Source organism: Mytilus trossulus, chromosome 4 (assembly GCF_036588685.1).
Source record: "Mytilus trossulus isolate FHL-02 chromosome 4, PNRI_Mtr1.1.1.hap1, whole genome shotgun sequence".
In the NCBI taxonomy this organism is placed as follows: Eukaryota; Metazoa; Mollusca; class Bivalvia; order Mytilida; family Mytilidae; genus Mytilus; species Mytilus trossulus.
This window is the reverse complement of record NC_086376.1, coordinates 48435044-48449949: the sequence shown is the minus strand read 5'-3', so window position 1 is coordinate 48449949 and position 14906 is coordinate 48435044. Positions and strand designations below refer to the sequence as shown.

General features: G+C 29.9%; 1 protein-coding gene across 1 annotated transcript in view; it reads left to right on the top strand.

Annotated features, from left to right (window-relative positions):
* The window catches only part of LOC134715427 (erythroid differentiation-related factor 1-like), a 39377-nt gene that overhangs the window by 9712 nt on the left and 14759 nt on the right, over positions 1-14906 (top strand). The window contains exons 6-14 of the mRNA XM_063577597.1: positions 1978-2057; positions 3529-3622; positions 5143-5264; positions 5868-5979; positions 9223-9370; positions 10069-10277; positions 10624-10743; positions 13361-13522; positions 14247-14586. Coding sequence (XP_063433667.1) covers positions 1978-2057; positions 3529-3622; positions 5143-5264; positions 5868-5979; positions 9223-9370; positions 10069-10277; positions 10624-10743; positions 13361-13522; positions 14247-14586 — 1387 coding nt within the window. The remainder of the gene's footprint in view (positions 1-1977; positions 2058-3528; positions 3623-5142; positions 5265-5867; positions 5980-9222; positions 9371-10068; positions 10278-10623; positions 10744-13360; positions 13523-14246; positions 14587-14906) is intronic.

The window sequence follows — 14906 nt, the reverse complement described above, 5'->3', positions numbered from 1 at the left end:
AATAGTCCCGAGCCACCTTAAACAGGTTTGGCCTTAAAGAAATCATGGTACATATTAAACCACTATACAGTATTATACTGTTATTCATTTTTAGCTCACCTGACAAAAATCTATTTTCCCATTTGAATGGTTTTACATTACTAATTTTGTGGAACCCTTTATAGCTTGCTGTTTGGTGTACCTTGACCTATGATGGTTTACTTTTATAAATTGTTATTTAGATTGAGAGTTGCCTCATTGGCACTCATCTTTCTATATCTATCTATCACTTTTTATTCAAATTCATTTTTTTTCACTGTTTCAGTGGTACAATTTAACTGTTAAATATTAGTATCTGTTACAGATCTAGACACTGTTTCAGTAGTACAATTTAACTGTTAAATATTAGTATCTGTTACATAACTAGACACTGTTTCAGTGGTGCAATTTAACTGTTAAATATTAGTATGTTACATAACTAGACATTGTTTCAGTGGTACAATTTAACTGTTAAATATTAGTATCTGTTACATAACTAGACACTGTTTCAGTGGTACAATTTAACTGTTAAATATTAGTATCTGTTACATAACTAGACACTGTTTCAGTGGTACAATTTAACTGTTAAATATTAGTATCTGTTACATAACTAGACACTGTTTCAGTGGTACAATTTAACTGTTAAATATTAGTATCTGTTACATAACTAGACACTGTTTCAGTGGTACAATTTAACTGTTAAATATTAGTATCTGTTACATAACTAGACATTGTTTCAGTGGTACAATTTAACTGTTAAATATTAGTATCTGTTAAATAACTAGACACTGTTTCAGTGGTACAATTTAACTGTTAAATATTAGTATCTGTTACATATCTAGACATTGTTTCAGTGGTACAATTTGACTGTTAAATATTAGTATCTGTTACATAACTAGATACTGTTTCAGTGGTACAATTTAACTGTTAAATATTAGTATCTTATTAGTATTTATTATACTTCACGTTAAAATGCCATATTTTGATTGGCTAATACGAGGGTGTCATTTTACTCTATCACATAGCTGAGAGGGTGACAATTTTTTTGAATGTTACCCTCTCGTCTAAACCAATCAAAAATCAACAATTTAAAGGACAATGGATTGAATTTACATCAAGTAGATGAATACAATGCTTAAGTTTTACGTTTTGGGTCAAATTTTATTATTTAACTGTCAAAATAAAAAAAAAAAGCATCTTGTTGTTTATTTCTAATACTCGTAACGTTGGTATGTACGTGACGTCATAGAAAATCATTTTGAAATAAAATTAATCTGTAAAAGACAAAAATGGTAGGACGTTCAGTATAATAAATTAAATAACACATAGCTGAGAGGGTGATAGAGCAGATTGGTACCCCTTGAAAAAGCATTGTCAACCTTGGCTTCGCCGCGGTTGACAATGTTTTCTCGGGGTACCAATCTGCTCTATCAGCCTCTCAGCTATGTGTTATTTATATAATGTTACATAACTAGACACTGTTTCAGTGGTACAATTTAACTGTTAAATATTAGTATCTGTTACATAACTAGATACTGTTTCAGTGGTACAATTTAACTGTTAAATATTAGTATCTTATTAGTATATGTTACATAACTAGACACTGTTTCAGTGTTACAATTTAACTGTTAAATATTAGTATCTGTTACATAACTAGACATTGTTTCAGTGGTGCAATTTAACTGTTAAATATTAGTATCTGTTACATAACTAGACATTGTTTCAGTGGTGCAATTTAACTGTTAAATATTAGTATCTGTTACATAACTAGACACTGTTTCAGTGGTACAATTTAACTGCTAAATATTAGTATCTGTTATATAACTAGATACTGTTTCAGTGGTACAATTTAACTGTTAAATATTAGTATCTGTTACATAACTAGACACTGTTTCAGTGGTACAATTTAACTGCTAAATATTAGTATCTGTTATATAACCATCATTGTTTTCTTTTAAGATTAAGTGTGTTCCAAAGAAAAATAAAAGTAGAGACACACTTCAGAACAGAAACATGCTGTCCAAGTTTTTATACAGGAGGTAATATTTTCAATTGTTTTTCTATATTATGTTTGTTGTTAAGAAGTGACCTTTGAATGATTTGCAAATCATCTTTTTTTTAGAACCAGTACTATAGTTATGTGATGAGAAGTGTCTATTGCCTAAGATTTTCCCCAACACCACAGAAAAAAGACAAAATTGTGAAAATAAGTTTTATCCATCTGCAAATATTACTCAATGAGCAGTCATCTGCATTCTTAAAGACTATATTTTATGAAAATTCAAAACTTATTCATTGTTTTCCTTCAATTCCTTCAAGTTTTATGTCTGCCTTAAGTTCCAGACAGTTAATTCTCTTCAGTACAAGATAATAAAATTAATTTATTCTCAATGATGGTATATCAGAGGTTTTTTTCCCCTTCATTGAAGTACTGTTATTTCAGAAATTATTGCAATGTTTTTATTATTGCGATGTTTTTATTATTGCGAAAAATACGACATGGTTATATTTGCATTGATTTAAATTAGGAATTTTTTATATGAATTAAACTGGATTTTCTCAACATCACAAAAAATGAAATCTCATTTTAGTCTTAAATTACAAAATCTCAAGAATAGAAATAATTTCAGAATTTACATTAATATTGACCGTTGGTTATTCCTGCTAATTCTATTTACATCTTTCTGTTTACACCCATAATAGAGATACTATTATAAAGACTGAATGCTGACAACTATTTTATTTTCAGGTTTTGTTGGATTGACATTTTATTTATCATAAAATATCTTCTTTTATTCATATTCTCATCAGCAGATACATGTATTTTTTTGATAACATCTTAATGAAGCTACTAGTAGATCATTCTAACCTTTGATTTAATATTTGACAGCATTGCAGATACCAATGAAGCTATTAGTAGATCTTTCTAACCTTTGATTTAATATTTGACAGCATTGCAGATACCAATGAAGCTATTAGTAGATCATTCTAACCTTTGATTAAATATTTGACAGCATTGCAGATACCAATGAAGCTATTAGTAGATCATTCTAGCCTTTGGTTTAATATTTGACAGCATTGCAGATACCAATGAAGCTATTAGTAGATCATTCTAGCCTTTGGTTTAATATTTGACAGCATTGCAAATACCAATGAAGCTATTAGTAGATCATTCTAGCCTTTGGTTTAATATTTGACAGCATTGCAGATACCAATGAAGCTATTAGTAGATCATTCTAGCCTTTGATTTAATATTTGACAGCATTGCAGATACCAATGAAGCTATTAGTAGATCATTCTAGCCTTTGGTTTAATATTTGACAGCATTGCAAATACCAATGAAGCTATTAGTAGATCATTCTAGCCTTTGATTTAATATTTGACAGCATTGCAGATACCAATGAAGCTATTAGTAGATCATTCTAGCCTTTGATTTATTATTTGACAGCATTGCAAATACCAATGAAGCTATTAGTAGATCATTCTAGCCTTTGATTTAATATTTGACAGCATTGCAGATACCAATGAAGCTGTTGAAGAATTTTCTCAGACAGTAGAAGATATATCAAATAACCATGATGACAATCTTGTAAGGACAGAACAGGTACATGGAATACAAAATAAGGATTATATGCTAATAAACAACGGTAATTTGGTCCTGCTGAATCTATTAATCCTGTACTCTGATGACAAACAATGGTTCAAAAATAGTCACATATCTTTTTTTAAATTTCATATTTGTTTGTCTGGAATCTAGGTGAAAAAGTGCCCAAATGTAAAGCTCCATTTTTAACCTGATTTACGAATTACAAATCGGTTATTGATTTGGGGATGTACAGTAGGTGGGAGAGTGGGGCCTCTGCCAAATAGTGTCTTTTTATTTACTCATGAACAGTTCAACCAAAGATTTTTTAATTTTAATCGGTTTTTACTTAGACAAAAAGGAAAAAGTTCAATATTGACGATTTTCACTGTCACTGTTCAAGGTTTATGGTCCTTGTGATATATGCCAGTACAAAAATAAATGTTAAACTCTTACAGCCTCATGTTTCAATTGTATTTTTACTGAACCAGTCTTAAGATACCAATGGAGCAACAGTAAAAGTTGGGCTAAATATTCAATATGAACATAAAGAGAATATTCAGTCCCGGGTTTTGATAGGAATGGTCTGTGTCATTTTTCATATTAGTGATTAGTCAAAAATTATGATAAGAGGAAACCAAATAGCATGTTGCATATTGGTAAACAATTTTGATTTCAGTAAAAGTCACTAGTAGAACACTTCATAATTTCAATCATTTGTTCTTACTTTAAAAAGAGGATTATTTGTACAATTGAACCTGATTAATAAAAACTTTTATTTTTAATAAACCACCAAAAAATATTTCCATTTGTATAATGCTATGATGTTGTCTTTATCCACATAAGCGTTGTTTGTGTTGGGTTTCTGGACAAAGTATTGTAGGGATTGATTTTTGGAGTTATGTTACCATTGTTTAGGAATTAGGGGCCACAAATAAGCATTTTGGGACAATAACTTGTGTGTAATTGTATGGATCTCTCTGAAATTGTTCAACAAGGTTCTATATCACAAAATGAAGAAATGAAGACTGGGATTGAGTTTGGGGGGAAGGATTTATTAGTCATAAATTTTAAATTGTGCAATATCAAGAAATCTGCAATTCAAAATCAATACAAATTTTTTAACCATTGTCAATGGGATTAATTTAGAGTCTCTAATATTTTTGGGTTCTAACCTTGTATTACTATTTTGGATATTGGGCCCTATTTTTAGATTGGTCTACATTAAGGTTCAAAGGGTCTAAAATTACACTTTGTTTGATTTCATCATAAACTGATTTCTATGTTTTTCTTTTTTGAATATTTGTTGTTGGTTATTTGAGCATGTTAGATTCTTGACGGTTTATTATTAGTTTTGAAATATCAAGTTAAACATTTAAAACTTTTGGATTTGTTTTGTTTATGTTCACCTTTGGTCCTTTCAAATCATTTTGCTGCACAAATATTAGAAGAAAGACTGGTTTTATACATTTGAACTAGCTACATAGACTACATAGTTATTGAAACAAAATAAAAATCTGTTATAAAAAACATTTTGACAGTTTGAAGCACCAGGTTTTTCCAGAGAAGTAGTATGGACTTTTGAAGACATCAGAATGTTAATCGGTACAGATCTTCCAATCTTTGGAGACCAGAACTGTCCCTGTATCAGCCTAAGGTTAAGGTTAGTATTATTGTTTTATCATCAACTGACTGATATTATTTAAACTGAATAGACAACATGTATAAAACATGAGTGCACACATATAAATATCTTACCTTCTTTATCTATCATAAATGAATTTAAAACCATACCCAAAATGCAAGTAGCCTTTTACTTTTTGTATCTAAAATAGTTAATATTTCACTCAACTAGTACACATTTTGTTTAGGGGCCAGCTGAAGCACTTCTTTATGTGTTTTCTTGCTGTGTTGAAGACCCATGGGTGGACTTCTGCTGTTTTCTTTCTTTTATTTCGGTTGTTGTCTCTTTCACACATTCCCCATTTCCATTTTCAATTTTGCTAAATAAGAAAATTAAACATTTTTAGATTTCCTTTGCAAGCAAACTGTGTTAATGCCAATGATTTATGTAATATCTTGAGTCTACTAATCAGTCAAATATAAGATGCCCACCCACTAAAGATTGATTCAGCTGAAATACATACATAATGCCTATTGCAACTAAAATTTCCATACAAAACTGCAGGATATCCAAATTGACATTAACATGTTCTTAGATATATGGAGGACATTTATAGTAATAATTGTAAATTTTGGTTTTCAGGGATATGCAGACCCCTATAAATGTACTAACAGGTCTTGATTATTGGTTAGATAACCTTATGAGTAGTGTACCTGAAGTAGCCATGTGTTATCATCTCAATGGTATTGTACAGGTAAATATTAGGAACACTTAATAAATGTATTATGAATTCTATACAATTACTGTCTTTTGATGAGGAAAATGTGTGGTTTTATTGACTTTTGAAAAACGGATATTCACTGCGGCCAACAGAGAAATGTATGCAATGGAATATATCTACCAAAATCAATTGTACATCAAATGTTTTTTTTATCAAAATTATACATGTAAAAGCATGCGAAGTTTTGCACAGTGAATATGCTTATTTATTCAAAATCTCATTCATGTAGAAAAACCTACTAAAGTTTTAGCAATATGGAATAATGTTATTTATTTCATGGAGAAGATTATACTAGTAAATCAACACAGTTGAAAATATGCTACACATATTGAAATCATATAAACAGGTAAACTACCATAAAATATAATTGAGAACCAAATGAAACATTTCCACATAGCTATCTACCCATGGATAAGGTATTTTTAAAACTTTTGTCTTCTATTGTTCCATTGAATTAACACAGTAGCTATTGTTCTCTGTGTGCTGCGGATTCATTATTCTTTGTTGGATATCAATTTTTGTTGGTTTTGTGGGTAAAAAACCACAAATTCAAATGTTCAACAAAATGAATAACAAAATTTCAATAGGCTTTGTATACAGAGATTGGCAAAACCATAAATCCAAATATCCATGAAAATTGATATACTAATAAAAATGAATCCACAGTAGTTTAATTACTGGGACCTTTTAGAAATCTTTCACTCATTGATTATTTTAACTTTACTTAGTAGATAAATCATCTTCTAAGTAGAGAAAAGTACATATATCACCTAAAAATTTGCCGGTTTAACAGAGGAGACATATATCTGTGTCAACAGTTTATTGAATATAAATCAGAACTTTGATCCATAGAAGACATATATCTGTGTCAACAGTTTATTGAATATAAATCAGAACTTTGATCCATAGAAGACATATATCTGTGTCAACAGTTTATTGAATATAAATCAGAACTTTGATCCATAGAAGACATATATCTGTGTCAACAGTTTATTGAATATAAAACAGAACTTTGATCCATAGAAGACATATATCTGTGTCAACAGTTTATTGAATATAAATCAGAACTTTGATCCATAGAAGACATATATCTGTGTCAACAGTTTATTGAATATAAAACAGAACTTTGATCCATAGAAGACATATATCTGTGTCAACAGTTTATTGAATATAAATCAGAACTTTGATCCATAGAAGACATATATCTGTGTCAACAGTTTATTGAATATAAATCAGAACTTTGATCCATAGAAGACATATATCTGTGTCAACAGTTTATTGAATATAAAACAGAACTTTGATCCATAGAAGACATATATCTGTGTCAACAGTTTATTGAATATAAATCAGAACTTTGATCCATAGAAGACATATATCTGTGTCAACAGTTTATTGAATATAAATCAGAACTTTGATCCATAGAAGACATATATCTGTGTCAACAGTTTATTGAATATAAATCAGAACTTTGATCCATAGAAGACATATATCTGTGTCAACAGTTTATTGAATATAAAACAGAACTTTGATCCATAGAAGACATATATCTGTGTCAACAGTTTATTGAATATAAATCAGAACTTTGATCCATAGAAGACATATATCTGTGTCAACAGTTTATTGAATATAAATCAGAACTTTGATCCATAGAAGACATATATCTGTGTCAACAGTTTATTGAATATAAATCAGAACTTTGATCCATAGAAGACATATATCTGTGTCAACAGTTTATTGAATATAAATCAGAACTTTGATCCATAGAAGACATATATCTGTGTCAACAGTTTATTGAATATAAAACAGAACTTTGATCCATAGAAGACATATATCTGTGTCAACAGTTTATTGAATATAAATCAGAACTTTGATCCATAGAAGACATATATCTGTGTCAACAGTTTATTGAATATAAATCAGAACTTTGATCCATAGAAGACATATATCTGTGTCAACAGTTTATTGAATATAAAACAGAACTTTGATCCATAGAAGACATATATCTGTGTCAACAGTTTATTGAATATAAATCAGAACTTTGATCCATAGAAGACATATATCTGTGTCAACAGTTTATTGAATATAAAACAGAACTTTGATCCATAGAAGACATATATCTGTGTCAACAGTTTATTGAATATAAAACAGAACCTTGATCCATAGAAGACATATATCTGTGTCAACAGTTTATTGAATATAAAACAGAACTTTGATCCATAGAAGACATATATCTGTGTCAACAGTTTATTGAATATAAAACAGAACTTTGATCCATAGAAGACATATATCTGTGTCAACAGTTTATTGAATATAAAACAGAACCTTGATCCATAGAAGACATATATCTGTGTCAACAGTTTATTGAATATAAAACAGAACTTTGATCCATAGAAGACATATATCTGTGTCAACAGTTTATTGAATATAAAACAGAACTTTGATCCATAGAAGACATATATCTGTGTCAACAGTTTATTGAATATAAAACAGAACCTTGATCCATAGAAGACATATATCTGTGTCAACAGTTTATTGAATATAAAACAGAACTTTGATCCATAGAAGACATATATCTGTGTCAACAGTTTATTGAATATAAAACAGAACTTTGATCCATAGAAGACATATATCTGTGTCAACAGTTTATTGAATATAAAACAGAACCTTGATCCATAGAAGACATATATCTGTGTCAACAGTTTATTGAATATAAAACAGAACTTTGATCCATAGAAGACATATATCTGTGTCAACAGTTTATTGAATATAAAACAGAACTTTGATCCATAGAAGACATATATCTGTGTCAACAGTTTATTGAATATAAAACAGAACCTTGATCCATAGAAGACATATATCTGTGTCAACAGTTTATTGAATATAAAACAGAACTTTGATCCATAGGAGACATATATCTGTGTCAACAGTTTATTGAATATAAAACAGAACTTTGATCCAAACAGATTTTTTCGATACATATTATGTTAATTGAAGTTCAAAACTGGTAACTTAACTACAGAGTTTGTAATTTGCACTAAAAATATGTTTGAAATGTCATAGACAGGTAACCTATGTTAAAGAGCATTATTTTTCTGACTCTTTGTCATTTTCTTTTCTTTGAATATTTTGAACCACTTTAAATGACAGAGACTGCAATTACTATATAGTCTACAAGATTTTCTTACTAATTGTATGGACCTTTATTATATTTTTAAGAAATATGAATTGATAAAGACAGAAGATATACCAAATTTGAAGAATTCTGAGTTTGATCCTGCAATGATGGCTGATGTGGCTAGGAATATATTAGCATTCCTTAAATCTAATGCAACAAAGGAGGGACATACTTACTGGTTATATAAAGGTATTAACTCTTTACTGACTTTAAACAAAAAAAGATTGATGTAAGATAACAGCATTATAAATGAATAATCTAATAACTAGCTCTGAATTTTCAACAGAAGCAGTCTTAGGACATGGTGCTGTACCATCATATATTGTTATGTGGCCTGTTTTTAAAGCCCTTTCCAGAAACTGTTTTTCACAAATCATGAATTTAAGTATACAATATATTTTTGCAACATATTTTTTCCATTACCTGGAGATAGAACTGCTTCATGGAAAGTCAGAGTCAGTGATTAGAAGGTCTTAATACCCTTTGATTTAAAGATAATATTTGGTTGATATAATTATCAAAATTGTTTTAATATAGAATAATGATAGAAGAATTGAATAAATAAATAATTTGAGATTGATAAAGCCAAACTATATGTGTGTTAATGGTTTCCTTTGTAACAGCAATGATAGGGTCAATAGGTCAGGACATTTATTAGTCACAATCATGAAATTACTGGGCTTTTGTAGAGTCTGTTTCCAGTATTATATATAATGCTTTGCATAAGAACAAAATAGAATTCAAGTATAAGCATTAGGTAAATCAGACACATGTTTCGGTCTTTAAATTAAATCAAATTGTTTCTATTTGTTTAAGACTTCTTTATGTCTTAAATTCTTTAGATTTATCCCTTATTCTTTTAATGCTTACCTTCTTGTATATTTCAGGCATAGATGATGAAGTTGTGAAGTTATATGACCTCACAGCTTTATGTTCTGACAGTGTGAATGATAGTCCGTTTACAGTACCCCTGGGCATGTTGTTGTACAGGGTTGCTAGGAATTTGTGGCAGCAAGATGTTAAGAAAAAGAGATCTACCATCAGAACATTGTTAGAAAATTGTTTAATTTTACTAGATGAAGACAAGCATGCACAGGTTAAGAATATTATATATGCATAAAAGAAGGGTATAAGTTAAAGAGGTGACAATCAAGAACAAATCAGAAGACTTTTAAAGGTCAACATAAGGTCATTTTATTGCTTTAAATCATTTTACAAGTCTCAGACTAGCAAAACAAATTCTGCTTTTACTTCTTTGTATTTTAAAATTTCAATAAATAACAAGATGTTATAAAAGATTTGGCATAGTTACCACAAATAATACAGATATAACAGCTACATGTAGTTGATATTATTACACATCGAGATCACCCCTAAATGATAATTATTGAATACAATATCAGACCAATTTTATATATATTTTATATACATGTATATTTCAGGTTTTTACATCTGCTTGTTATCTTCTATCAGACTTGTATGTACCTGAATCTGCAGTAAATGATGATTGGGATGATGGTGGTAGTGAAAATGGAGATACTGATGACAGTGAACATAGTGAAGTAAATATGGTCATATATATAAAAACAACAATATGTTAGTTTGTCGTATACTTAGAGCAAATAGCTTATAATTTTTACGCTATGATCATAGAATAAAGTTTACATGAAGTCCACATTTTTCCCCAAAAAAAATAGAAATTTCAGGAAACAGGAAAATATATTTTGAAAAATGCAAAAACAAATGATTCAGTTAAATGCATTTTTTTATTCAAAGTTTTAGAAAAAGGTCATGTATGTATTTTTTCTGCTAGCGTATATGATTAAATGATTTAAACTTCTACTTAAGAACCACTTAAAATGATCAATATGTTTAACTGTTATATTCTTCATCTAACCTTAACCTCATTTTCTGGGTTTAGTGGTTAAAGTTAAGTTTTTGTTATGCCCTACCTACAATAGTAGAGGGGCATTATGTTTTCTGGTCTGTGGGTCCGTTCGCCTGTTCATCCATCTGTTCATCTGTCCGTTTGTCCATCCATTCTTTGGTTGTCTGTCCAGTTTCAGGTTAAAGTTTTTGGCCGAGGTTGTTTTTGATGAAGTTGAAGTCCAGTCAACCTGAAACTTAGTATATATGTTCCTTATGATATGATCTTACTAATTTTAATGTCAAATTAGAGTTCTGACCACAATTTTACGATCCACTGAACATAGAAATGATAGTGCCAGTTTCAGGTTAAAGTTTTTGGACGAGGTAGTTTTTGATGAAGTTAAAGTCCAATCAACCTGAAACTTAGTATATATGTTCCTTATGATATGATCTTTCTAATTTTAATGTCAAATTAGAGTTCTGACCCCAATTTCACGGTCCACTGCACATAGAAAATGATAGTGCGAGTGGGGCACTACCAATAAGCCAATTTGAATTTACTAAGTAACTTAATTTAAAAATTGTCAATCAATGACTATTTACCAAAATGTTATCTTTTGAATTTATTTTTAACAATGCTCTTACTGGAAATTTCATAACATTGAATACTGTGGATTCATTTATTTTCGTGGGTAACAATTTTCGTTGATTGAACAAAACTCACACTTTCGTGGACATTTAATTTTGTGGTAATCTATAATAAAATGTTATTTTTGTTCAATATCAAATTAATACTAATTAAATTTGAAAATTTAATGCTTCACTACAAATTTCTTGTTTCTTTCACTTCAGTGATTAAAATAAATGGGAATCTGGTTGAATGTAACAGAACAAAAATGGTATAAAAGTCAATTGTAAACCAGCTTATTATGTATAAACTACAAAACATAAATGGTTATTTGTTCTGTTTGGTGTTTCATACTGACTCATGTGTTTTGTTTTAACTTAAGATCCTTCAAACGTTGAAGTGATGGATATATTAAACATTGTTTTACACAAGGATGATACTGTTTTACTTGCAAGACTTATTCTAGTGATATCTGGTGTATGGAATAAATGTAAGGTGTACATGTCTGTCTGATTCTTCTGACCTTGCCCTTATTTTCATGGTTAATTATTAAATGTTAAGTTTTTGCAGTTTGGCCTCTTTTTCATAAGCTGTAGCCTATAAGCAAAAGAGCCACTTTGATTTAGTTTGTGTGGGGAATGATTGAAAGTTGTTAATAGATATAGGAAGATGTGGTATGAGTGCCAATGAGACTACATTCCATCCAAATATCATTTTATAAGAGTAACCATTATAGGTCAATGAACGGCCTTCAACACAAAGCCTTGGCTCACACCGAACAACAAGCTATAAAGGGCCCAAAATTACTAATGTAAAACCATTCAAACAGGAAACCAACGATCTAATCTATATGAAAAAACAAGAAATGTTCTGACAGGGTTAAACTGTCATTGTCCTAATTTTCATGGATTATTGATTACTAAATTAAAGTGTATGTGATACTTCTACCATTTTACACCTTCACATTACAACATAAATTCAACTAGATAAGCAAATATAAAAAAGAAGATGTGGGATGATTGCCAATGAGACAACTATCCACAAAAGACCAAAATAACACAAACATTAACAATTACAGGTCACCGTACGGCCTTCAACAATGAGCAAAGCCCATACCGCATATAGTCAGCTATAAAAGGCTGACTTTATGCGGTATGGGCTTATATATATATATATATATATATATAAAGAAGGCTAGATATTTCATGGCAAATACTCTTGTTTTTTTTATCAATATGCAGCCAAGATAAAAAAAAAATCAAATGTGTTTTCCACAGGTTTTCCTTTTTTGCATCAGTATTGATAATTTGTTTTTGTGCCATACTGCACAAATAGGATGCTTGCTGACATGCAGTTTTCTTATTACTTCAATCTTTAATGACTTTAACTGAGTTGCCAGAAATTTTAGTATTTACAGTAAAATTTAATATCTCAAAAAAAGTTTAATTTGCATATATAAGCCTGAAGGGGAATCACTTTTACTGTTGAAACTAAACAATTTATGGTTATAAATTATTTATCATGACATTAAACACATTTGTTTTTTCTCCAGTTAATGTTAAAAAATTTGCTTATAAAACATTTGCATCATTTACCACTATGCCTGTTTTTGCTTCCATTTGCATTTCATATTTATAAAAAATTTGCCTTATACTTTCACTTTTTCTCTTTTGACTTTCCAGCAAGAGGAGGAGTGTAGGGATAATACAACAACAACCATAGATGTTAAAGCTTTATGTGTCAAATCACAGAGTTATTGTAAGGCTAGGGAGTTTATACATACCAAATGTATGACAGAAAATGTACACGAAAGATGTAACATTACATTACAGTTTATTGCCAAGGTATGTACTCCTTGTTAGATGGAGTACTTTACAATAAGAAAGAATATGTGGTATCACTGCAACCTTTATGACGTAGAAGTAAACAACTAAAGGTCACCATATGGCTTACAACAATAAGCAAAATCCTAACCATATAGTCAACGATAAAAGGCAATGAAAAATTTAAAACAGTTCAAAAAAGAATACTAAGGATTTATGTACAATACAATGAGCGAAACAAAAATACAGCAACAAAGCACAATCACTTAAGTACAGGCTCCTGACTTAGGACAGGCATTAAAATCAGAATGTGACAAGGTTAAACTTGTTTGCTGGCGAAAGACTTACCTAACCTGGGACAGAGGTGTAACAGTACAATATAAAAACAAACTATAAAAAAATCCGATGAAAGTACTTAACTTGTCAGATTGATACGAAGAAGAAAAACTACCAAAAATAAAGATTGGACATGGCAGGGTATTTTATTTATCCTCTATCAAAAATAAGACACAAAGAACACATCTGAGAGTACTTTCAGTTTTCGACCCTAAGTACATAGCCAATAACAACTTATAAAAAAGTCATTACTTTAATTTTCATTTTCACATTTCGAGCATGAGAGAGTCAATTGCATTTAATATATAACATATGCAATTATGACCTGATCAGCAGATTTAGATTATTAGCAATATATTGCATGACATAAAGAATCAAGCTAATATTTCAATTTCTTTATATTTATTAGGGTTTGAAATCTGTAGATAAAGATTTTACAATACAAACAAGAAAGCAGCATCATATTGTAGAAGAACAACGACGATGTTACAGTAATGAGGCGATTCCTCTTCACTATGAACCTTTAAAGAAATCAGCTCCACCCTTTGATGATAAACATACCCCACTGCATGACATGGAACATTTACAGGTTTCAGAAACTACGTCTTCAAGAACTTGGCATCGTTTATCAAAAGTTTTACTGCTGCAGAAAGCAACTATCACTTTCTATTCCATAGCAAAATCATCATTTGTTGCACATAATCTGTCATGCAGCTTTAAATATATAAAGCTAGCATTACAATGTTTTGGTAGGTACTACTAATCATTCTAAAAAAGATTTTTTTAATAATTTCAATGCTGAATTCATTTATTTTAACTGTGAAGTTGAATTTGGCTTGTTATGCTATGAATATGTTGTCATTTATTTTACATTTGCCGGTATTTCTTGGCAAAAGGTCACATTGATATAGAAATAAAAAAATGTGATAGGATTGCTAATGAAACAACTATCAACAAGAGACCAAATGCTGTAAATGTATGCAGCCTTCAACAGTGAGAAAAACCCATACTGAATAGAAGTCTTAAATCAATGTAAATCAATTCAAACCAGAAAACCAAAAGACTGATA